Source organism: Lepidochelys olivacea, assembly GCF_965140295.1.
Source record: "Lepidochelys olivacea isolate rLepOli2 genome assembly, chromosome: 7".
Taxonomy (NCBI): Eukaryota; Metazoa; Chordata; order Testudines; family Cheloniidae; genus Lepidochelys; species Lepidochelys olivacea.
The window spans coordinates 1,877,971-1,903,953 of NC_140417.1; the positions used below are offsets into that span (position 1 = coordinate 1,877,971).

General features: G+C 44.3%; 2 protein-coding genes across 2 annotated transcripts in view; one reads left to right on the forward strand and one right to left on the reverse strand.

Moving 5' to 3' along the window:
• PRKAR2A (protein kinase cAMP-dependent type II regulatory subunit alpha) overlaps positions 1-12,288 on the forward strand; it is a 157,400-nt gene extending 145,112 nt beyond the window's left edge. The window contains exons 9-11 of the mRNA XM_084634923.1: positions 5,398-5,463; positions 6,606-6,744; positions 8,160-12,288. Of these exons, the coding sequence (XP_084491049.1) occupies positions 5,398-5,463; positions 6,606-6,744; positions 8,160-8,293 (339 nt within the window). The 3' untranslated portion in view covers positions 8,294-12,288. The remainder of the gene's footprint in view (positions 1-5,397; positions 5,464-6,605; positions 6,745-8,159) is intronic.
• Positions 5,480-25,523, reverse strand: LOC311524130 (uncharacterized protein). Its single transcript, XM_084634924.1, has 2 exons — positions 15,468-25,523; positions 5,480-5,518 (listed from the first exon to the last, which is right to left on the reverse strand). Exon 1 carries the CDS (start codon positions 21,282-21,284, stop codon positions 20,307-20,309), a length of 978 nt encoding a protein of 325 aa, XP_084491050.1. The 5' UTR covers positions 21,285-25,523; the 3' UTR covers positions 5,480-5,518; positions 15,468-20,306.
• Positions 25,524-25,983: the final 460 nt, after the last annotated feature.

The window sequence follows — 25,983 nt, forward strand, 5'->3', positions numbered from 1 at the left end:
CTCATATCCAGCTTCTCGTCCACTGTCACCCCTAGGTCCTTTTCCGCAGAACTGCTGCCTAGCCATTCGGTCCCTAGTCTGTAGGTGTGCATTGGGTTCTTCCATCCTAAGTGCAGGACCCTGCACTTATCCTTATTGAACCTCATCAGATTTCTTTTGGCCCAATCCTCCAATTTGTCTAGGTCCCTCTGTATCCTATCCCTGCCCTCCAGTGTATCTACCACTCCTCCCAGTTTAGTATCATCCGCAAATTTGCTGAGAGTGCAATCCACACCATCCTCCAGATCATTTATGAAGATGTTGAACAAAACCGGCCCCAGGACCGACCCCTGGGGCACTCCACTTGACACCGGCTGCCAACTAGACATGGAGCCATTGATCACTACCCGTTGAGCCCGACAATCTAGCCAACTTTCTACCCACCTTATGGTGCATTCATCCAGCCCATACTTCCTTAACTTGCTGACAGGAATACTGTGGGAGACCGTGTCAAAAGCTTTGCTAAAGTCAAGATACAATACATCTCCACAAGTAACAGAACTCAGGAAAAGTATATAAAACACTCCTTAGATATTGCCCAGGGGATTAGTGATCTGAATTTATGTGGGCAGCTGGGATATGATGTATTTTGTACACCTTCAGCAGTGGATCAGATTTAGTGCCTGGAAAAGTCTTGTATGCTAGGAGTCATGTCAGTGCCATGCACACTCTTACCAAATAATTTTACATTTAAAAAATCATTTTCCATTAATTTGGTCATTCAGCTAAGAGTAACATTATCTTTAAAGCATTTGAAAGTTGTTAGCATTATCTAGTTCTTAGTTGAAATCCTTGCATTTCCCACTCAGCTTGTTTCTTTTAAGGTAGAAATGTTTTTTTCCAACATAGATGTGGTGCACAGATCTTTTAATGCCTTAATAGCTTGCAAAACTGTGTGAAATGAAATAGCTGGATTGACATTTTGGCTGTCTGAATGACACCTAACCTTCTGCAGTGTCTGAGTTCTAGATAAAGTCTAGAGGGACCACCAGCTCCTCTCTTCTGACACCCTCTGTCAGTGCTTCTCAAGGTGTCTGATGTGGGGGACCGGCAATTTTTTTTCCCAATGTGTGCGCAGACCAGCAGCTGATGGCTGCCGGTCCGCAGACCACCACTTTGAATAGCACTGCTCTATGTCACAGGCCACCAACACCAGCCAACTAAGGGTGCTAAGACCAGATGACAGAAAGAATCCCTATGGCCTCCTGGATTGCTTGGCCTGCTTATACTCTGTTGTTGTATTTGCATTATCTTAGCATCATAGACCAGGACCCCATCATGCCAGGCGCTGTAAAACACAAAACAAAAAGATAGTCCCTGCCCCCAGAACTTACAAGCAAAGACTAGAAACAACAGATGGATATAGACGGACGGGAGTACAAGTGAACAATGAGACATTGGTCAGCATGATAGACAGTGGGTTTTGGGACTTGCCCTGCAGCTGCTAGGAGAGGTGTCCTCCTCAGACATGGCAGAGGAGCCATACCATCATAACTTTTCCTACAGTCTTGGAAACATGTATTGCCTTGGCACTGGGCTGTGGCTCTCTCTCCTGCCATTTTTTAGGGTTCAGTTCCCTTCTCACTTATGTTCTTTGTAATGTATTTATAAGCTGTGTTCATGTCTCCTCTGATTCTCTCTATCCTCTTTCCTTGGCCACTTAGGTACCTTCTATCTGTGTTTCATATCCATATATTTCCCATATATGTATTACACACAAACTAAAGAGAAGAGTAAGAACATAAACAATGGAAGAACATTAAGTTTGCAAAGTCAAGCACGCTAATGTAGGAAATGCCAGAATAAAGAGAGTCTGTACAACTCACATACGTTCACTAATTTTGGTTGCCCAGTCTGAGACATGTAGGACTTGATTTCTCACAACACTTAACATTGTATAACGCTTCATATGTTCAAAGCACATTTCTAAGTGACTTCAGTTGCACTTGTGAGTGCTCCAAGTTTCTGCAAATCAGAGTCCAGGGGTCTCAAGCCAGACAAACTCAGAAAATCAAGAACACACAATTAGTGACCACATATGAAACTAGCATCATAGAGGAACAGAACCAGGGATAGAATGCAGTTCTTCAGGACAGCATTCAGCTGCCTTAAACATGAGACCCTCCTTTCTCTTCCTGCAATCCCCTGCTTCATTCACTACATTCCTGCAACAAATGAGGCAGAGGTCCTACAGACAGCAGCCTCCTTCACCACACACAACTCGGATTCATCCACAGAACAGATCAGTCCTGTATATTGAATGAGGCAGTGTCCTGTGGAAAACACAGTATGTGATCATGTAATCAAAGACTGTATCATAAAGTATGCACTCAAACGGGCTGAGTTAAGGTTGCACTAACATCCGAGTGCTTGACTTTGCAACCTTAATGTTCTTTTCACATAAATTTTGTGTGCAGTTTCCTAGTTTCTTTAAATAGCAAACTAGAAAAAAAAAGTTCCATTATGTGGTGTCACATTGACACCCACATGGTTCATCAGCAGGGTTAGAACCTCTAGATCCATTGCACGGACCTCTGCCACTTGAGTTGACAGAGTAACTGATAGCCGTGGTAGGTTGCCATCCTCTATGTGGACCAGCACTAGAGGGGGATGGGATGCTTTTCCACTGGGTTTCACAGATATTTGCAAGCAGCAGAGGAATGGTGAGACTCAGGAATCTTGGGCTCCATTCCAAGCTCTAGCAGTCATATGGTCTTCTGCCCATTGCCCCCAAACTTTGACCCCTTCTTCTCTGTCCTCACCAATTCGTCCCAGTTGTATTTCTTCCCCATCCAGGCTCCTCATCCCCGTCCCATTCTCCTCACCTAACCAATTCCAGTCTCCACTCCTCAGGTTTTTCATCCCAGTTTCCTGGCCCAACAAGTCATAGTCTTCCCTCTTCTGACTCCCCATCACACTCCCAGTCTTCCCTTCTCACCTCCCAGCTCCTCATCTGAACTGTCTGTCTCCCCGCAACCTCTAGTTGGGTCTCTCTGCCTGTGTTTCCCTTCCTCACTGACTCCTACTCCCAGTTTCACTCTCACGCTCCTCATCCAACTCCAGTGTGCACACACCCGGTTCCTCATCAGATCTGTCTCCTTGCCCTCATCCCACTAATGCCCAGTCCATCCCCAGTCTACCACCTGGCTCCTAGTCCCAGCCTCCTTGCCCAGGCTGTCCCGGTGGGGTGACCAGCTGTCCCAATTTTATAGGGACAGTCCTGATATTTGGGGCTTTTTCTTACATAGGCTCTTATTACCCCGCCACCCCCGTCCCGATTTTTCACACTTGCTATCTGGGCATCCTATGTCCCGGCCACTTTCCCCAGCTCTTGTCCTCTCTGCTCTTGTCCTCTGCATTTGACTCAGGTAGCTTCCTCTTCCATGCTGCCTGGGTGTCAACAAGGGGAGTGGTTACTGAGAATACAGGATGGACAGGCTCTCCCCTTCTCTCAGTTCTGGTACCCAGGCCAGCCTGCGGCAGCCAGAGCTGCAAGTTCAAGGAAAGTCCTGCTCAGCCCGAGGCTGGAGCATGCCCGGTGCAGAGGGATTAAGCTATATCAAGTCTCTACTGAGCAGTATGAACTATGATATTTCAGAGACTTGCAGCTGCGCCAAATTTGTGCAGATTTTCATAGGGAAGGCAAAAGGCACGTCCCTGACACAAAGGGCAGTCCCCTAACAAATTTCAACATCCTGGTCCAAAGCACTTTTTGAAGTGCTAGAGCTTCTCAAAGAAAAGGTTACATGAATTTTTTAACATGGGCAAAACATATTTTTCCCTAGGCTCATTTTTGGATACAGCTGAACCATTTTGGCTGAAATTTTCCCAAAAAACCCTCCTGCAGCAGAGGCCTGGCATGGAAAATTTCAGCCCAAATGGTTTCTTTTGCAAAGTTATAAGCAACTGAAAACGCAATCTTATAATGGGAAGTGCTGGCCAATGTTCTTGTTAGACGAAGCTCCTGCCCTGTCTACAAAACACTTGTCTCTGTACTTGCGCATATATATATATATATATATATATATATATATATATATATATATATATATGGGATCAAAGTAAAGCTAGACAGATAATGGGGGTCATCCTGTGAGCCCCAAGGTGAACACACTGTATTTCCAAGGGTGGTAGTTCTGGTGCATTTGTGGGTGTACACACCCATCTTCCCCAGCTATTTTGCACTTCAAGGTCATATTTAGCTGATTACCTGAAGCCACCCTATAATATCTTTGTTGGACTTGTTTGCTCTTCAGGTAGCTGTCCACCAATTTGTATCTTTTTTTTCCCCTTGAATGAATGACTTTGTTTCTTTAATATTATATTTTTGGCTCTATATTGAACGCCTTATTGACATCCCAGTATGCTCCGTCCACTCATTGTCAGATATACCATTAATCCTATAGAAGGCCATTTGATTTGTTGGCATAGCTTAGTTTTATCAAAACAATATCTCTTATTGGTTTTTAGACACCTTTCCCACAAAAGCTGATGTATTGGACTCCTATTAGTCTCAGCTGTTTTGCCTAGAATGTGTCAGGTTAATTAGCTGGTAATTTTCTGGTTCTTTCCTCCTATTGACCATAAAGGAATAGTTGCTACCATGTTTGGTATTTTCCAGACAGCTAGTCTCTCTCCAATGACTCACTGAAACTTGTTTTCAGAGGTTCCAGGCATTCCTTGGTTAGTTTTATTAAAAACTATATGATGCATTTCATCAGGATCTGCAGTAGTTTTGCCAGATTTCCCCCCGTCTTTGTTTGCCCTTTTGTTGTTGGCCTCTCCATTTGCCATCTCAAATCACTGAACTGCTTCCTGCACAAGGTTTTCACTACAAGTTGAGCAGAAGCAGCTCCTTGCAGTGCTGGCTCTTTTGCTGTTTTCTCATACTTGCTCTCCTTTCTGATGTTGCAGAGATTCTGTATATTCCTCACCTTTCTCTTTTACTGAACGTACTTCTAAAACCCTTTCTTATTGCTTTTGACTCCTCTAGTTATCACTTTGTTGCTTTGTTTTTGTTTTCTTAATATTACATGTGCATTCCTTGACGACTGTTTACCAGTTCAACTTCCTATCAATTTTTTCCCTTCTATTTCACAAGCATTTTTAAAACCTTCCTTGTTTATATTGGTATGTTAGCCTTTTGGATGTCAGCAGGTAGACTCTCCTCAGACTCCTCACCCCTCTTTTGAGCTACTGCTTTAGCCCAGTATAGGCCACTTCCTGTATTAGTCACTGCAGCAAATTTTCAACTTGTGCACAATTTAGCACTAAGCCCTGAATAGTGTGAACATTTGAATATAATTTCTGTATCTTAAAATAGGATGGCAAATTTATTCTTACCTTTTCTCTTTATAGGGTGATAAAGCAGACAGCTTTTACATTGTAGAGTCTGGTGAAGTAAAAATCTTGATTAAAAGCAAGGTGAGTTGAAATACAGTTACTGGGTGAGAAGTCCAGTGCTATCGTAGTTTAGAAACTAAGTGACAGGAAACAAAAAGTAGAGATAAATGGTCAATTTTCACTCTAGGCAAAGGTTAATAGAGAGGAGGTGTAGTATGGTTCCATACTAGAGTCAGTGGTGGTTAATATATTTATCAATGCGCTGGGAAAAATAGTGAACAGTGAGTTGGCAAAACCAGCAGATGACAGTTATGTAGGTGAATAAAGACTACAGAAGAGTGAAAAGTTGCGGAGGGACCTAACAAAGTGAATGGGCAGCACAATGGCAGGTTACGTTCAGTGTTGACAAATGCAAGTCAACACTGAAGGGAAAAAATTTGAACCATTTCATGCTATTGCTGTGTTCTAAATTTTAAAAAAGTCCTGGGCATCATTGTAGGCAGCCCTGCTCAATATACATCTTTTGGGGGGGAGGGGGATATAAAAAGAAAAATACCCTCTCATCATAGGACCTTCCTCCTGAAACATATGGTACTGGATAGGGTTAGACAGGACAGCGGGCTCGGTAGATTCTCGGCCTGATCTATGTTCTTAATAAAAGTGCTGTGCTGTACAACAGACGAACTCTCGGATTATTTGAAGATCTGATCGTTATTGTTTCTAGCTGGGCAAGGCAGGCTGTACATCTCCCCAAAGTTGCTTCAAGCTATTTCAAAAACCGATTCTGAAGATGATGCATGTCTGTTTGAGAAACATGCTTTGCTTACATCTGCACATGTGCAAATTGTCATGATGTTCCCTTCCAAACTTCAAACATGGATACAGTCTTCCCTAGGGGGGACTGTAGTAGGCAACAGTCAACAGATACTCAAAGTACAGCATCTTTTAACCCTTTGCCCTTCTGTGACTTCTTTTAACTGGGGTCTTGCTTTCAAACAAATAGTTCTCCCAGTTTGAGGCAATCTTTACTGGGCAGAGCCTTGTGTATGTTATACTTAAAATCTTTGTTAGGGAATATTCTGGAGACCCTGTGTACAGGATACTGAGCCATTACTGAAGCATTTCTCTGCCAGCTGTGATCTTCTGTTCAGAGAGAGCTGTATGCATAGCACTGTGTCGTGATTAAAATAGTCACTTTGCTTATTGTTCTATTTCTGGCACAGACTATGACAAGTAAGGACGCTAACCAGGAAGTGGAGATTGCCCGGTGTCAGAAAGGACAATATTTTGGAGAGCTTGCACTTGTTACCAACAAACCCAGAGCAGCCTCTGCCTATGCTGTTGGGGATGTCAAGTGTTTAGGTAAGGGTACTTTGTGCTGCTAGGTATCTCTCTGCAGTAGGTGCCTTCAGGCAATGCCCAATTGCTTCATGTTGTCTATGCTATTCCATTAAGTTGTACAGCCATGTAGATTCTAACTGGCATCCAATCTGGATTGCTTGTTCTTCAGTCAAGGCCAGGAATTTTGGCCTGCAAGAGACCTTCAGCACTTCAGTATGGGAACCCTTGTTTCCTTCATCTTGCCTTTTTTTGTACCATTTCTGTTTTGACTGGGGATGGTGTAAGTGCCCAATGGAGATTAAGTACGTTACTTCCTTTATGTGCCTGGCTTCCACTATTTCAGAAAAGGGAAGTCATAGAGTCAAGTGTGTATCTGCAGCATGGTAGCATAAAAAGCACAACCTCCATTCAGCTTGATTTCCTTCCCTCTAAAGATGTTTGTTACACATGACAGAGATTGTGTAAAGAGTTGTCACTTTGGATGGGCTATCACCAGCAGGAGAGTGAATTTGTGTGGGAGGGTGGAGGGTGAGAAAACCTGAATTTGTGCTGGAAATGGCCCACCTGTTGATCACTTTAGATAAGCTATTACCAGCTGGACAATGGGGTGGGAGGAGGTATTTTTTCATATTCTCTGTGTATATATAAAGTCTGCTGCAGTTTCCACGGCATATATCTGATGAAGTGAGCTGTAGCTCACGAAAGCTTATGCTCAAATAAATTGGTTAGTCTCTAAGGTGCCACAAGTACTCCTTTTCTTTTTGCGAATACAGACTAACACGGCTGTTCATAGAATCATAGAATATCAGGGTTGGAAGGGACCCCAGAAGGTCATCTAGTCCAACCCCCTGCTCAAAGCAGGACCAATTCCCAGTTAAATCATCCCAGCCAGGGCTTTGTCAAGCCTGACCTTAAAAACCTCTAAGGAAGGAGATTCTACCACCTCCCTAGGTAACTCATTCCAGTGTTTCACCACCCTCTTAGTGAAAAAGTTTTTCCTAATATCCAATCTAAACCTCCCCCACTGCAACTTGAGACCATTACTCCTCGTTCTGTCATCTGCTACCATTGAGAACAGTCTAGAGCCATCCTCTTTGGAACCCCCTTTCAGGTAGTTGAAAGCAGCTATCAAGCAGTTACTCTGAAACCAGAGATTTTTCAGTCATGCTCATATTGCAGCTGTGTGTTTTTTGCATTTGGCCTCCAGATTTATGCCAGGATCAGACATTTATTTTTATTAGTCTCCTGGATCAGCATGACAGCTTTGTAAAATGAGAAGTTTGACTTCAGTGCGAGTGGCTTCCACTGAAACATTAGAACCATGTTGGCTGGACTCAAGTTACATGAGTTTTAGAAAGTAATTCGGATTGGGTTATTGCTTTATTTTGCAGGGCAGCTCTTTATTTGTTTTCACTCTTCTATTTGTTTCTGTGTAGTCATGGATGTGCAAGCATTCGAGAGGCTGCTTGGCCCCTGCATGGACATTATGAAGAGGAATATAACACATTATGAGGAGCAGCTGGTGGCAATGTTTGGTTCAAGCATGGACCTGTTGGATCCAGGGAATTAGGCACATGGTACCTTAGTGCCTTCTCAGTTCAAGACACAGAAAAGCCTCCTCTCAGCAACACAACACATAAGGAAAAATGGACACTACAGAACAGTTACTGCTGCTGTCTTCTTGGGCATTTTAGAAACCATAAATAAGTCTCAGCACAGATGGATGGGGAGAGGCTCACTCCATGCCTCCACTTTGCTGCTGAAATTTCATTATTAGGCTTAGTTTAAAGATGATTCTAACCCTTCTCTCACTTGTTTGGCTCAGAATGGCATGTCTCTCCAACAATATAAGTGCCTGATGCAAAACCCAAAGTGTAAAAGATACAGAACCTTCCTTTTTTTCCCTCATTTTATTGTTGTGGCAAATCTTCAGAGCAGATTTGTAATGGCAGGCTGCTTATCTTCCCCCAGGGAGCAGCCTTCTCTTTACAGTCTCTTAATATCTTCCTTTGACACTTCCTTTACAGAATGTCAAAAATGTAATTGTAGCATTTGGGTTTGATGCTGAATATATCAAGGGGACTTGAAATTATCAGAGCCATTGAATAAGTTGGCACTGAGGTGTTCCTGCCATCTGCTGAAAGCTGCAGGTACTGCAGTTCTGTAATAAAACTATAAACAAAGCTGGGGGCACAAGAGAGAAATAACTGCTCAATACTGAAATGCAGAAAATGAAGAATGATTGACTCTGAACATTTTCTGACCAGTAAATAGAATTGTTTTCGTTCTTTATGCTACCACATATGCAGAGAGTTCGATAGTCGTCCAACAGCTCCAGTGGCTTGAAGGTGCCATAGCTGTATCATCCCCATAAACTTGCTCTCCATTTCTTAAACGGGGCAGATTTTACTGCTGAGATGTTGCAGCACATGACCCTCTCCTGCTTAGATACCCTTTATACTGCTAGATTTCACAGGGCATTGCTGTTGTCTGGATCAGTTTTAAAACTCTCTTTTTAAGGAGGTTAATTTTTTTGTAATTTAAAGGAATAATAATTATGTACTTAAGCAGCTCCCCTCAATTCTAATATTTTGTAATATTTAACTTGATTAGGCACTTAGATACTTCCAAATGCCAAGTCTGTTTGTTAAATCTTTCAGAAATTAGCAACATTTGACTTCATGAAGCAAATGCCTTTGCTAACTAGGCAGTTGGTGTGTTTGGAGTGGTCTTTTGCTTTAGGTAATATAATTCAGTTAAAGATATTTATTTGTCAAATCTGCAGCGTTTATTAGGAAGACTTCTGTTTCTATAGATCTATTGACCTTAAGGCACATCCTGCTGAGATTTTATCAGAGTATTATCTAAATGAGACTCCGACCTTCAGGGGGACCCTTTTTATGGCATAAAATATAATATTTATATAAAGAAAAGGCAATGAATTTGTAGGTGATAAGTCTAGTGGTCCCCTTTCCATTTTCAGTGTTCTAAATTTATGTGAAACTTACCTCCATGTTTCTGGGATGGTGAAATTTTAATTGCAGACTCTGATGGGTAGAACTGAACCCACTATTTAATTTTTATGATCACCTGAGAAAGGGGAGAGAATACTATAACTCTGAATTCCTGCTTGTTAGCACACTAGAAATCTGCTCTAACAAGGTGGAAGGTGCAGAGCTACAACACGGAGTTGGCTTCTAGCCTGTAATATTTTCCTCACTCCTTCCAGCTCCTGCACTGTTCTGTAAAGTGGGATCCATATCAGGTTGAGTCTGTACTGTTGTTGTCTAGTTACAGTAGATTGCATTATGCTTTCAGATGATGGACTGGTTTGTAATGAATACCACTGAACAAGGTGTGCCTCACTGTTACAGCCCTGATGCTGTTATCTAGTTGCTCTTGTAACTGCCTCCACACACAGTGTGTTTTCCCTGTTTTACTGTACAGGTTCAGTTCTGCAAGGCTAAAAAAGCAGCAGGAACTGGAATTTCATTCATACTTCTGAGGTTTAACACTAAAAACACTCCGTCTTTCTTTTTAATTGTAGAATTTTAAAAAAAGAACAGTTGGCAGGTCCTCATGCTGATAACTGAGAGATCAGGATTCAGAAGCAGACTCAGGCTCTCAAATCAGGCCAGCTGTGGATTGTCCAGGCAATCCAGACACAAGCTGGTCTCCAAACCCATCTGAGTTTCCGTACAGCTTAAGCTGTCACATGAACTAAAGAAATCTCTCTGAATAACTATCCTCAACCAGCTTTGGTCCTTCCCATACAAACACTTCCTCAGATGCCCCTCCCTTGTATCCACTGGAGTAAAGCACATCTGGCTACGCTTACAACTTTCAGTTCTCTGCATTATAGGACTTGGTGCCTCAGAATATGCAAACCTGATAAACTGTACTGAAGCCTGGCCAAAAGGAAGCAAGATCTACTGGACACCCTTAGGGCCTTATGGAAATTCTGCACGGAAGGATTTTAATAGATTTAGAAGGCAGAGGGAGGGAACATGAGGCTATGGACTCAGAAAGCTAGAGGTCCCAGATGAGGGGACAGATTTACAAACTTTTATCCATCTCTATGCTCCTTGCATGCAGTAGAGTGGAATTATCACACACAGCCATGTCACACCCAATGTCAGATGGGACACTGTAGTATGATGCAAGTGAGCAACTGAACTTTGAGCAGAGAGAATGAGCCTCTAAGGGCAAGGGGTGGGGGATCATCAGTTTAAAGTCCATCTTTGGGATCTGCCTGGCTGGTCTGGTTTGTTTTAACCAATTTGCTATGTAGTCTTTTGGGGAGTGGGGATAAGAAGATAGGGAGAGGTGACCTATAGAATGTTACTCAATAGCACCTTTGGCTAGCCAGCCAGAGTATCAATAAAGGACAAAGTCAGAGTGCTTGAAAAGAGAGAGTGAGAATTGACTTTGAGACATTGGTCAGTAGTGATTCAGCTGCATCACCACATCCCTGTCTTACTCCAGCCACTTTTGTTTTAATGTGTCTAATGGATGTGTGAGTTTCTCTGTTGGTATTGCTCTGTGTTCAGTAAATCTGCCATGGATTCCCAGCAATTGGTAGTGGAGAGAGCTCTAGTTTAATAAGAGACCTCAGCAGCAAAGTGGGCAAGAGGATGATGATCTTGAGATTAGGAGAAATATCTGTCTTATTTCTGATTCTCTGCTTGTGATTGTTGTGAAGTCAGTGAGAGGAGCTTTCAGTGGTCAAGTGTCCTGGCATATGGTATTTCTGGTTAATGTCACAGCACAGGTTTCACAATGTACAAAAAAAAAAGCTGTCTTTTAAAAAAAACAAAAAAAACCCAAAGTGCAGTTTTGCACAGAGGAAAAAAGAAAAACCCCTTTGAATGTCACCTTCCATTCTCTTTCCTTTTCAGTTAGCTGATGTTGGGACTCTGGTTCTTGACATGTATTTGTAAACCAGTCTTGCCAAAATACAAATGTTTTGGGTTTTTTCACTCCAGTTACTTTTTGTTGTTATTACAATTACTTCTGTTTTCAGTCACTTCAAACATATGCTTTATTTCAAGAGGCCTTCCTTGTAATTTCTCTCTTTACAGGCTATAGTGTTATATCAGTATTTAAAGATGCAAAAGAAAGCCACTAGCCTCATAAGAGAATTACTGAAATCCACTTAGCCTGGCTGGAGCTAAAGATGTGCTACCAATATTTTCCTCCACTCAAAAAAAAAATTGAATTCTGCATAAAAATGCTACCTCAAGGCTCCAAGTGCTTTAAAGGTCTTTCACTTGGGAGAATTCCATAAGTTGGTTTTGCAAATTGGTCTGTTGCATTGAGTTAAATGTTTTTTATTGATTCATTGGGAGACCCATATTTTATTAACTCATTTTACAACTAGTATTTGATTCTCAAAGGATAAGTGATTGCAGAGAGATCGATTCTTGCACTGTGGTGTTGACAGCGGGAGGGAAAAATACCTGCCATATAAGCTTATGGTTTTTTTAAAAAAAAATCATTCTGGGGTTCAGCTTCACTTTTGGTAAATAAAATGCTGACATGTCGTGTCCAGCCTTCCTGGTATAATCCTGTGTGTGTGTTAACTTATTCCAGCTGACACAGCCCCCCACAGCATTTATGTAATGAAGTGGCTGTGTATGTCTAGTGACAAAGGAGAAAGCCTTACTTGGAGGACTGCTGGAGGCACTATAGTTAGTACTCTCAGTGGCCTGCTGAAAATGGTATTCTCTCCCTGACACAACCAGTTACAAAATTCCCCAACCACAGAATTTTACTATTTGGTGAGAGGGCCCTACTGATGCATTAAGATTACACCTGTATTTGGATATTATTGCTATGGATAAAACCAGCTCCTACGCTGTTGTTGCCACACTACATAGTAAAATGGTGCAACTGGCTTTCTGATTTATTATTTGAGTACTGTTGGTGTGTTGAGCACTGTGCAAAACATAGATTGTCCTAAAACAAATTCTGCAGGAGAACAAAACTAGTTTTAAGATAAGTTTCTAAAGTTAGCTGCCCTGCATTTGTGGCTGACGCATAGTGTGTGCTGAGCTGTGGCTGTCTATTTCTTTAACAAAACTAACACAAAACCTTTAAAGGAAACAAGTAAACATCCAGTACAAAAGATGTGCTGTGTGACCTGGAGAGTTTACTATCTGAACACCCAGCATGATGGCATATTTGCTTTTGCTGAGCTGGTTTTATTTTAACCCTTTTAAACTGTATATACAGCTTTAAATGTATAGATTTGGGAGAAGAATTCTGGTGTATCCACGGGACACACTGATCAACTTTCAAAATGGAAAGTGCCTTAGCAAATTCACTAGGGGCTTTGGATTAAATAAATGTGTCATGGCTCTGGGTTTTGCTTCCCATGTCAGCATTGGGAAGCTAGGAACTGTTCAGGTCAGTGTCACTAAAATGTACTGAAGTGCATCCACTAGGGACTCTGTCTCCCAAACCAAGACGTGAGCTAAAGATCGGATCCGAAGCTTGCCAAGACACTAAGCATTTGGAAGAACCCCACACCTTCTGAGCACTCAAATCCCTCTCCATTGGAACCGAGAGGGGAGAGAAACCTCCCAGCCCAAGAAAACAAGCGGCATGAAGCTGAGGCTCCCTTGGCACCAAGTAGATCAACAGAGTTTACTGATGTCTGTGCAGGTGATGCGTAGACACTTGTCATCTGGGATCCGCATATCAGCAAGATGTTAAGGTTTGCATTATTACCCCCACTGCAGCGAATGAGGACAGATCTCTGCCATTGTTTCAGGCTGGCTGCAGACTCAAGGAAGACAGCACTGCAGCAGTTACTTTTGGTTTGTGTTTTTGAATGCTTTCTTTGGCAGGAAGAGGCCTACATAAATAATTGTTCTTTCATGAAAGCAGAGAGACCACAGCAAGGGAAAGGTTCTGCAGGAAATTCCCCAACAGCAGAATCCTGGCACATATAGGTTCTGGTCATGTGGAAAGGAGCTACAGGACAGTAAGTCGCATCTCCTGGGCCAAGCAGTTGGATCCACAAGGGTATGTGTGCAGCCTCTATGGACACAGCCATCCAGCTCTCTGTGGCTGCGGTTCACCGTTTCCGGCCAATGGGAGCTGTGGGAAGCGGTGCAGGCCGGGCCACTGCTTCCCGCAGCTCCCATTGGCTGGGAACGGCAAACTGCGGCCAGTGGAAACTGTGAGTGGCCGTACCTGCGTACGCTCAGGTAAACAAAGTGTCTCGCGGCCTGTCAGGGGCTTACCCCGAACAAGCCACAAACCAAGTTTGGGAACCCCTGCTCTACACTGATGCAACTACTTCCACGCTAGGGGTTGTACCGATGAAGTTCTCAGTAGAAAATCACCCCCCCGTAACTGCAGTAGCTCAATCAGTACAAGAATTGTGTGCACACCAGGCCTAAATCATAAACTTAGTTAACGCAAAAGTGACCCGTTTTTCTCCCATCCTGATAAAGTTCTAGCTCCCTTATGTGGATCAGTGCTTTGGTGCAGAGCAGTTTGTACTGAAGATCGCTTGTGAACAGTGCACTGCTCTGTACAGAGAATCTTTTATGCTTTATCGTTACAAAGTGAGAAGGGATCCACTACAAAATGTAGAAAACAGATTTTTTACCCCAGAATGAGGGACTAGAACTGTTCATCACTTTTCTGAGCATGTCCCAACTCCACCCCATCCCCAAATGAGTTCATGCTGCCCAAGGTTACTCCAGGTCGGAAATGTATTTGTGTTCACTTGCACTTCTTGTAAATTGAGATTACAGTCAAGCACAACCAATATTTAGTTTTCTAAACAATCTCTTCTGCCACAGCTGCAGAACTGTTAACATCTACAGTATATTGATACTGTAAACAAATGAATGGTTATCAGAACTACTGTCCCTTAAATCTGTGAGGTTAAAATCAACTGTTTTGGCCAAATCTGCATGTTATGAAAATTACATTTCCTCCCAAGTTGACACGGCCATTTTAACGATGTAAAGTGCCCTTTTTAACATGGAAACATCCCTGCAAATACTTGGTACGTAACATGGCTTGAGGCAGCTACAAGAAATTCACTGGGCACTGAAGGTTTAGGGTGCTGCAGTCTCATCTTCAATTTCATTTCAGGCTGTTGAGGACAAGAAATACTCGCTGGTTCTGGAATAAATCACCTCAGATACAGCTGAGTACAGATGGCTTTTCCTGAAGTTAAACTGCTCTTTCAGCTTCAGAAAGACAAATATTGAATGCTCCATGATAAATACACTGTGGGCAACAAAGGCAGAGATGCTCTTTTTCTTTTAAATGGGCTTAACTTTGATGCAGTATATCTCTGAATCCAACAGCAGAGTATTCTCAGTCCAGTTACTGTTGCTGGCACTAAGACAGGATTAAACCATCTATATAATACAGAGAACAGACCTTTGTTACCAAGTTTTACAGTCCTGTATCCTCGACATGGGAATTGTCTGTAGGCAGGGCAGCATTTAAATTGACAATGAACATCTGTATCTGAGAGATAATCTGATATGTAAAAACACACTGCCAGCCTCTCCTTTCAGAGCCAGTTTGGTCAGTAACTGAAAGCAGGCTCCTGTTTCTACTTCATCTCACAAATGTTTTACTTTATTTTTCAAGCAGAAATTAGTGGGATGTTAATTCAGCCATGGCTGAGCACCTATTATTGCAAAGGCTGGAGAAAAACTCTCTAAAAGCCTCTATTCCTAATTACAACTTTCCAATTTGCTCCAACTCACCTGCATTAGCTGAAGCTCCACAATCCATGGTTGTCTTAAGTATTTCACATTCAAATCTAAAGTTCATTCCAAAGCTCTCAGCTCAGCTGCTTTCTCTGTCATCTCAAAGGATTTTCTTCTACTGCTGTTGTTGGAGTTAGGAGGTCAGAGGTGGGGTTGAAGAATGGATGCCCATAGTATTTATTCCTTGGTAATTATTATTTATAACCAAGCAAGTGGGAGAGTAGTGTCCAACAAAAAGAAATAACACATTCAAAATGATTACCCTGCTTGGCTGGTGTGAGCCACACACCTATCATCGGTTACATTTCACACCGATGTTTGCTGCAGCTCCCCCTTGCCCTGCAGTCAGATTCAGTTTTTGTTTTCTTATCCTACCATTTTAAAGCTTTGTTAATGTCATCAAAGAAACCAACTGTTGTCAACTTCAAGCATCCAAGTAAATAACAATGAGAAAAATTTCATATTACATGCTTTGATCATTCCAAAGTTCTCAGGTTTTCCCATGGGATTTAATGCTACTCCTAAATGAGGTTACCATTTGTACTGCAGTAAGAATCCTCATTAATTGAATCTTGTAACACTGGTGAATTCAGGGATTTGCATCATTATGTAATATGTATCTTTGCCCCAGGAAATTAAGACAATCAGTTTAGTCATAGGAAGGATGCACTCCATTCTCTGGAGAAACTCCAAGTAGGTCAGGCTGTGGGGCCAGCAGCCTGTTCTGTACTGCCAAGCATGGAATCAATGACTTTTGTTGCGTCCTTCCCACATTAGGTATTTTCTTATGTTCAAACATTTGCCTGCATGAAGAGCTGCATTCTGCTCTCTTGGGCTGAACTGGCAGGGATGAATGAGAACAGTACCTAGCCCAAAAACTGTGCTAACAGGCTTCTATTTCAGTTTTATATGCAAGGACTACAGCTCATGTAACGTAAGAGGGTTGCCTCTTCTATTGGGCGAGAGTTCTATTGGGCACGAATTACATCATCGAAAGCATATTTTTCTGCCCACTTACCAAAATAATTCACATTTCAAATACAGCTTTAGCAGAATTAATTTAGTTTAAAAAAGGGCAACAGAATGACCTGGCGTTAATATCCAGCAGCCCAAGGGAATAGCAATCAAGCAATTAGTGAGAATTATGGGCCAGGTTCTGAGAAATCTTCAGGCTTTCCAGAAAAAGGATGCCTCTTAATACTATAAACCTCCTACTATTGGGAGCCTACGTGCTAGCTAGCTAGAGCCCTCCTTCCCAGGTTATTCCTGTGACAAGCAGGATGGGAATGGCATGGGGTTGTTGGGGGAGGAATTATGTGGATCTGGTTCAGGATACACATGCATTGAGATGCCCCAAATGGTCTGTGTGCCAGTCCTTAAGCCCATGTCTCAGAGCACTCCTCAGTGGCTCCACTTGAAGGACTGGTGTAATAGCCTCCTTAGGTCTCAGTGGAGCCAGGATCAGGGCAAAAAAAGCTTGGTTTGTCTGACCCTCTTTGACCATGGCTGTTTGGAGGTGTATTTAGATACAGCCCTTTGCCTTCAAAATAACCCTAAGTGCCCATAAAAAGGGGATTGCAGGGTTCTGCATTAATCATCTTGAAGGCACCATATCCAATCTGTTCAGATTACAACTAAAATATAGCCAGCCGTAAGTATCCTTAGTTAACAATTCTAGTGCAGATGTGTGAGCCAGACTGGAATCCAAGCTCGTCTCTGTAATTACATTGGCTCTGCAAAAACAACAGGAGGCAAAAAGTAGCAACATCTTAGTTTAGGCAATACAGTCAGCAGGCAGGCCTCTATCCCAGTGGAACACAGCTGTCATGGAGGTACATTGATCAAAATTTGGTCTTTGATGTAGTTGGGGCTTGATCCATTAATTGCTTGAAAATTAGGATGAAGGTCTTAAACTGGCATCAAGAGCTATCTGGGAGCTAATGGAGGGACTTGAGAAGAAATGCACGGATCACTGTAGCCAGTCCTCATCTGGGAGGAAGTTGCCTAATAAGCTGGGGGTAAAAGGAGGCATTTTCAGATGTTGATGCTTTCTGGCCATCCAAGCTCAGTGAGGAGTCAGACAGGACCCCAAAGCTTCATCCCACTCTGGTGAATGGGGCCTGTGTGCCTTCTGTGGAAGGTGGAAACAACATCTCGGTCATTTCGTTAAAGGGTTTCTCCTTTCCAACCAGCATCAGTTCAGTCTTGCCTGGCTTGAGCATGAAGATTGCTCTTAATCCAAGAGCTGATTGCTTCTAGGTATTCTGACATTTTAGTAGTGAAGATGGTTACATCAGAATAGAACTGTGTTTTAAACAGTCCTCTAAGCCCTGGTCTACACTAGGAGTTTAGGTCGAATTTAGCAGCGTTAAATCGATGTAAACCTGCACCCGTCCAGACGATGAAGCCCTTTTTTCGACTTAAAGGGCTCTTAAAATTGATTTCCTTAATCCACTTCTGACAAGTAGATTAGTGCTTAAATCGGCCTTGCCGGATCAAATTTGGGGTACTGTGGACGCAATTAGATGGTATTGGCCTCCAGGAGCTATCCCAGAGTGCTTTATTGTGACCGCTCTGGACAGCACTCTCAACTCAGATGCGCTGGCCAGGTAGACAGGAAAAGGCCAGCAAACTTTTGAATTTCAATTTCCTGTTTGCATGGTCACCTGCAGTTTGCCACGCTGGCCAGAGCTCATCAGCAGAGGTGACCATGATGGAGTCCCAGAATCACAAAAGAGCTCCAGTATGGACCGAATGGGAGGTACGGGCTCTGATCGCTGTATGGAGAGAGGAATCCGTGCTATCAGAACTCCGTTCCAGTTTTCCAAATGCCAAAACATTTGTCAAAATCTCCCAAGGCATGAAGGACAGAGGCCATAACAGGGACTGAAGCAATGCCGTGTGAAACTTAAGGAGCTGAGGCAAGCCTACCAGAGAGGCAAACGGCCGCTCTGGGTCAGAGCCCCAAACATGCCGCTTCTATGATGAGCTGCATGCCATTTTAGGGGGTTCAGCCACCACTACCCCAGCCGGGTTGTTTGACTTCTTCAATGGAGATGGAGGCAACACAGAAGCAGGTTTTGGGGACAAGGAAGATAGCTCACAGCAAGCAAGCGGAGAAACCGGTTTTCCCGACAGCCAGGAACTGTTTCTCACCCTGGACCTGGAGGCAGGCCCCCGCCCCCGGATCCACCCAAGGCTGCCTCCTGGACCTGCCAAGTGGAGAAGGGACCTCCTGGTGAGTGTACCTTTTAAAATACTATACATGGTTTAAAAGCAAGCATGTTTAATGATTAATTTGCCCTGGCATTTGCGGCTCTCCTGGATGTACTCCCAAAGCCTTTGCAAAAGGTTTCTGGGGAGGGCAGCCTTATTCCACCCACCATGGTAGAACACTTTACCACACCAGGCCAGTAGCACATACTCGGGAATCATTGTAGAACAAAGCATTGCAGTATATGTTTGCTGGCATTCAAACAACATCCATTCTTTATCTCTCTGTGTTATCCTCAGGAGAGTGATATCATTCATGGTCACCTGGTGAAATAGGGTGCTTTTCTTAAGGGGACATTCAGAGGTGCCCGTTCCTGCTGGGCTGTTTGCCTGTGGCTGAACAGAAATGTTCCCCGTTGTTAGCCATGGGGGGGAGGGGGAGGCAAAATGCGACCTTGGAACGAAAGCACATGTGCTGTGTATGTAATGTTAACAGCGAGGTTTACCGTGAAAGAGTGTAGCCATTGTTCTAGAAAATGTCTTTTTAACACCAGCTGCATGTGTTTTAATGATCACAGGATCTTCTCCTTCCCAGAGGCTAGTGAAGATTAGAAGGCGAAAAAAACGCACTTGTGATGAAATGTTCTCGGAGCTCATGCTGTCCTCCCACACTGACATAGCACAGACGAATGCGTGGAGGCAGACAATGTCAGAGTGCAGGAAAGCACAAAATGACCGGGAGGAGAGGTGGCGGGCTGAAGAGAGGGCTGAAGCTCAAATGTGGCGGAAGCGTGATGAGAGGAGGCAGGATTCAATGCTGAGGCTGCTGGAGGATCAAACCAATATGCTCCAGCGTATGGTTGAGCTGCAGGAAAGGCAGCAGGAGCACAGACTGCTGCTATAGCCCCTGTGTAACCAACCGCCCTCCTCCCCAAGTTCCATAGCCTCCTCACCCAGATGCCCAAGAATGCGGTTGGGGGGTCTCCGGCCACTCCACCCCAGAGGATTGCCCAAGCAACAGAAGGCTGGCATTCAATAAGTTTTAAACTTTTAAAGTGCTGTGTGGCCTTGTCCTTCCCTCCTCCACCACCGCTCCTGGTGCTTCTCTCCTCCACTACCCCTCCTGGGCTACCTTGGTAGTTATCCCCCTATTTGTGTGATGAATGAATAAAGAAGGCATGAATGTGAAGCAACAACGACTTTACTGCCTCTGCAAGCGGTGATCGAAGGGAGGAGGGGAGGGTGGTTAGCTTACAGGGAAGTAGAGTGAACCAAGGGGCGGTGGGTTTCATCATGGACAAACAAACAAACAGAACTTTCACACCATAGCCTGTCCAGTCATGAAACTGGTTTTCAAAGCTTCTCTGATGCGTACCGCGCCCTCCTGTGCTCTTCTAACCGCCCTGGTGTCTGGCTGTGCGAAACCAGCAGCCAGGCGATTTGCCTCAACCTCCCACCCCGCCATAAACGTCTCCCCCTTACTCTCACAGATATTGTGGAACGCACAGCAAGCAGTAATAACAGTGGGAATACTGGTTTCGCGGAGGTCTAACTGAGTCAGTAAACTGCGCCAACGCGCTTTTAAACATCCAAATGCATATTCTACCACCATTCTGCACTTGCTCAGCCTGTAGTTGAACAGCTCCTGACTACTGCCCCTGTGTATGGCTTCATGAGCCATGGCATTAAGGGGTAGGCTGGGTCCCCAAGGATACATATAGGCATTTCAACATCCCCAACGGTTATTTTCTGGTCTGGGAATAAAGTCCCTTCTTGCAGCTTTTGAAACAGACCAGAGTTCCTGAAGATGCAAGCGTCATGTACCTTTCCCGGCCATCCCACGTTGATGTTGGTGAAACTTCCCTTGTGATCCACCCGTGCTTTCAGCACTATTGAAAAGTACCCCTTGCGGTTTATGTACTCGGCGGCTTGGTGCTCCGGTGCCAAGATAGGGATATGGGTTCCGTCTATGGCCCCACCACAGTTAGGGAATCCCATTGAAGCAAAGCCATCCACTATGACCTGCACATTTCTCAGGGTCACTACCCTCGATATCAGCAGATCTTTGATTGCATTGGCTACTTGCATCACAGCAGCCCCCACAGTAGATTTGCCCACTCCAAATTGATTCCCGATTGACCGGTAGCTGTCTGGTGTTGCAAGCTTCCACAGGGCTATTGCCACTCGCTTCTCAACTATGAGGGCTGCTCTCATCTTGGTATTCTTGCGCCTCAGGGCAGGGGAAAGCAAGTCACAAAGTCCCATGAAAGTGCCCTTATGCATGCGAAAGTTTCGCAACCACTGGGAATCATCCCAGACCCGCAACGCTATGCGGTCCCACCAGTCTGTGCTTGTTTCCTGAGCCCAGAATCGGCGTTCCACCGCATGAACCTGCCCCATTAGCACCATGATGCCCACATTGCCAGGGCCCCTTCTTTGAGAGAAGTCTGCGTCCATGTCCTCATCACTCACATCACCATGCTGACGTCGCCTACTCGCCCAGTATCGCTTTGCCAGATTCTGGTGCTGCATATACTGCTGGATAATGTGCGTGTTGTTTAATGTGCTCCTAATTGCCAAAGTGATCTGAGCAGGCTCCATGCTTGCTGTGGTATGGCGTCTGCACAGAAAAAAGGCGCAGAACTATTGTCTGCCGTTGCCCTGACGGAGGGAGGGACGACTGACGACATGGCTTACAGGGATGGCTTACACAGAATTAAAATCAACAAAGAGGGTGGCTTTGTGAGAAACTGAATGGACCCCTCAAGGATAGAACTCAAAACTGGGTTTAGCAGGCCGTTGATTTCACAGAGGGAAGGAGGGAGGGAGGAAAAAATGAATACAAAACAATTCTGGTCTATTTCTTGTTTTGAGCCACTTCATCTATCTTTATACATCTTGCTGGCAGCAGACTGTGCAGTACGACCGCTAGCCGTCGTCATCTCCTGGGTGCTCGGCAGAAGACGGTGCAGTATGACAACTAGCCATCATCTTCTGCTGGCTGGAGGTTAAAAGACAGTGTACTGCTGGTAGGACTGAATCGCCATGAGACGAAACAAGGGAAAATGACCTAGCTGAGTCACTCTCATGTTTGCCCAGGCGCCCGATTAAAAGAGCACCGAGGACTACGTCGCTGATGGCTACCAGTCATACTGCACCGTCTGCTGCCAAAAGGCAATTAACTGCTGTTGTGTAGCAATGCAGTACCACGTCTGCCAGCACCCAGGAGACATACGGTGAAGTTAGCTGAGCGGGCTCCATGCTTGCTGTGGTATGGCGTCTGCACAGGTAACTCAAGAAAAAAGGCACAAAATGATTGCCCTTGCTTTCACGGAGGGAGGGAGGGAGGGAACGGGGGTCTGATGATATGTACCCAGAACCACCCGCGACAATGTTTTAGCCCCATCAGGCACGGGGATTTCTACCCAGAATTCAAATGGGCGGCAGAGACTGCAGGAACTGTGGGATAGCCACCCACAGTGCAACGCTCCAGAAGTCAACGGCTGCCTCAGTACTGTGGACACACTCCGCCGACTACATGCACTTAGAGCACTTGTGTGGGGACACACACAATCAACTGTATAAAACTGACTTCTATAAATTCAACCTAATTTCGTAGTGTAGACATACCAAGTCTTTAAAAACCTTATCTACAGCTGGCAAGAGCAGTGGTGCTGGCCAGTAGTGGACCCCTTGTCTTTCCAGTTTCCATGCCAATCTGGATATCCTCAGACTATCACCAGCACTGTCTGCTCCACTGAGAGGGAGGGCACATTTGGGTCTTTACCTGCTGTCTGTTTAGAGGTGTTATATGCAGAGGTTTAGTGGGACTACAGCAATAGCGTAGACGGAAAAGTAATTTCAGGAAAGCATGCATGTCTTTTTAGCTGTTTTCAATGTAATGTGGTAGCTGGGAATGAGGAGATTCTAGCTCTGTGTGACCACCCAGCTCTCCCCAGACAACCACCACGTACTCCACACACCCATGCTTTGGCAACTACTGTTTTAGACTGAAGGCAGAGATACAAACAGCAAAGGGATTCAGTGGTGAAAATCTTACCCACACTAACACAGCTAGTATGCTGTTACGTTCTTCCATGCACAAAGAGCAACCGTGACCTTGGCTAAAGGACTTTTGTTAGATTAACACAAACAAGAAAAGTTAGAGACTCAAGGCTCCATGAGATATCACTGTGTGTGTCTCCACTGAACCAGCAGGAGCCACTGAGAACAAAATGGCTGCTGTCTCAGCACAGTTCTCAACAAATTTAAAGATGCAGAACACTGTTTCTTTACTATGGGCATCCATTTCATTCACCACACATACAGAGTTAGTATTCTCCTGCAAGTCTTCCTTTCATACACAGTTCTTTCCATATGACATGATATAAGCAGTACTTTTCTGATGTTCCAGACATTTAAGATTCTCAACAATTTTTATAACCATCTAGGCAATGTGATAAACCCGAAGGAATAAAAAATCCTAAAGTCTCAATCCAGAAAGTTTCTCCTCTTACCACATTTCTTACATATTCTTAAATTTTCTAGTTTGAGACTTTAGGTATTTTTAGTCCTTCAGGTCTGTCAGGGTTCCCTCCCCACTCTGAACTCTAGGGTACAGATGTGGAGACCCGCATGAAAGACCCCCTACGCTTATTTCTACCAGCTTAGGTTAAAAAGTTCCCCAAGACACGAATTCTTCCTTGTCCTTGGAACAGTATCGCTGCCACCACCAAGTGAGTTAGACAAAGATTTAGGAAAAGGACCACTTGGAGTTCCTGTTTCCCCAAAATATGCCCCCAAGGCCCCTCACCCTCTTTCCTGGGGAGGCTTGAGAGTAAAGGTGAGTACAGACCAGATCCTTGGGTTTTTAGGACACTAAAAACCCAATCAGATTCTTAAAAACAGAACATTTATTATAAAGAAAAAAAAAGTAAAAGAAACACCTCTGTAAAATCAGGATGGAAGATAATTTTACAGGGTAATAAGATTTAAAACACAGAGGATTCCCCTCTAGGCAAAACTTTAAAGTTACAAAAAAACAACAACCAGGAATAAACCTTCCTCTTAGCATAGGGAAAATTCACAAGCTAAAACAAAAGATACTCTAACACATTTTCTTGCTATTACTTACTATTTCTGTAATTTTATATGTATCATTCAGTAGGAGCTGGATTACTTGCTTGGTCTCTCTCTTTGTCTCCGGAGAGAACAACAAAAGCACAAACAAAAACCCTCCACCCCCACAGATTTGAAAGTATCTTCTTTCCCCATTGGTCCTTCTGTTCAGGTGTCAACTAGGTTAATGGCACTGATTAACCCTTTACAGGTAAAGGAGGGATTTTATGCTACTCTTAGTTGTATGTTTATGACAAGGTCTATCATATTGCCTAGATGGTTATAAAAATTAAGAGAATCTTAAATGTGCCTGCGTCTGCTATACACTTACAAATGTTGATAAAATTTTGTTACAGAAGATGAGATCACATGAGCTGCATAAACTCTGGCACTGTCACGTTTTGTAGAAGAACTCCCACAAGCTTTTCAGAGCAGCAGAATTTTCTAAATTAATGTGTGGTCCTAGTCTGAGAAGTGGCTGTGAGAAGGTGCCATGTTTGCTTAGCTGATTTGCTCCAGGTACATATTTAGACACAGCTGCTGACTTTAAGAACTAAACTAACATTTTGCAGCTTTTTTTTTTTTCCTCTGGTCAGCCCTGCAAAGCCAAACATGCTCATAGGGAGCAATCTGTATTCCTTTTATGTATCTTCAGCAGAGGAGTTTACTAATATTTAGTCAGTCCTATCTGTGTAACTCCACTGAAAGCACTGAGTTAGCACAAGTGATTCAGATGGCATCATATAAAGACATGATGTGGGTTTGTACAGGGCCTAATTTGGGACCTTTATTACAGGTAATGTATGAGAAGCAGAGGGAGCGGCTGGGTTCTCAGATACCAGATTGAATCTGCAAGAACTAAATATCTCTGCCTGTACATTGAGCACATCTGTTCAGAAATCTGGAGACAAATAGAGCACCGTATGCCATTTATATGGTTACTTTTCAGAACAGAATCAGACTTTACTTCTTGCAACTCTCCTGAAGTTCACGCTAGTTTCTTACTGTCCTTTGTATTATGCACCAGATCCACAAACTCCAAGATGCGCTTTTGTCCGGAATGTAGATGTGACAGGAATGGAGTTTGTTAAAACAGCCACTCCAGAAACAGCCAGCAGTTGTATGACAGAAACAGGGTTAAGTACTATAGGAAGTCTTCGCTTCAGGGTACAAAGTTATTTGTGACTCTGTGACCGTGACCTTTTTGGGGCAAAAAATCTCTGCATTTATCTTATATGCATTTGGGTAGCAGAGTAGGATACTATGTGTGACAAGCATTTGTTCCCCACATCAGATGCTTCAGCTAGCGCCTCATTTATTTCCTTTATCTACCCAAAGGAAGTTCATAATAGTTAAGTAATGAGAACGTTTAGTCCTTATCCACACAGTGTTCGGAACAATGCTAGCTCCAGCCCTGATCAGAATGGCTGATGCTAGCGGTGCTCTAACACTGTGTGCTGACTCTAGACACGATTTTCTCCCCTTAAAAATGGTGCTTTTTCCCTCTGCAGGCTGGGTTCTTTTAGGCCTGATTTTTCAGAAATGCTGAGCCTACATTTAAACTGGCATTAAGTCTTTGTCTTCATAATAGCTCTCTTTGCTCAGCACACAAGATCCTGCTCCGCAGCCGGTCAAAGGGCTCCCAGGAGGAGCGGGAAGGTGGCAGTTGAGGCAGGGTAGATGCGGGGCGGGTGGGCGGCAGGACCAGGTTTTCAGCATGAGGAGCCAAGACACGGGCACTGAGCTGTGTGCACAGGAGGGCACGGGCCGCAGCAGCGGACCAGAGGCGAGAAAAGTCCCGTCCCCGGCAGCTGCCCAACGCCTTCCCTGCCCTCGCGCCCCCTTTCCGAACAAGAGGGAGCAGTTGCAGGTGCCGAGGTGAGGCGCCCCGAGAGGCGAAGAACCGGGGGGAGGCGACTCCTGAGGCCTGGCGGTGGAGGCAGGAAGCGGGGGTTGATTTTCTCTCGCCCGGCTCCTGTTTCTCCCTGGGTGTATTTTCGACCCCGCGCCCTTCCTCCGAAATGTCCCTCTGCTCTGCGCCGGCCCTGAGCCCGGGCTCCTCTCTCTTCCCGCCTCCGCCGGTCCCAGAGCCGCCATTTTGTGCCCGCGCCCCCGGCGCCGCGCTGTCCAGTCACATTGAGCCCTGGACCCCGGCCCGCCTCGCAGGCAGCCGCCCCGGGCC

Excerpts from the sequence above, each read along its gene's own strand:
- LOC311524130 (XM_084634924.1), bottom strand. The coding sequence starts at position 21,284 with ATGGAGCCTGCTCAGATCACTTTGGCAATTAGGAGCACATTAAACAAC.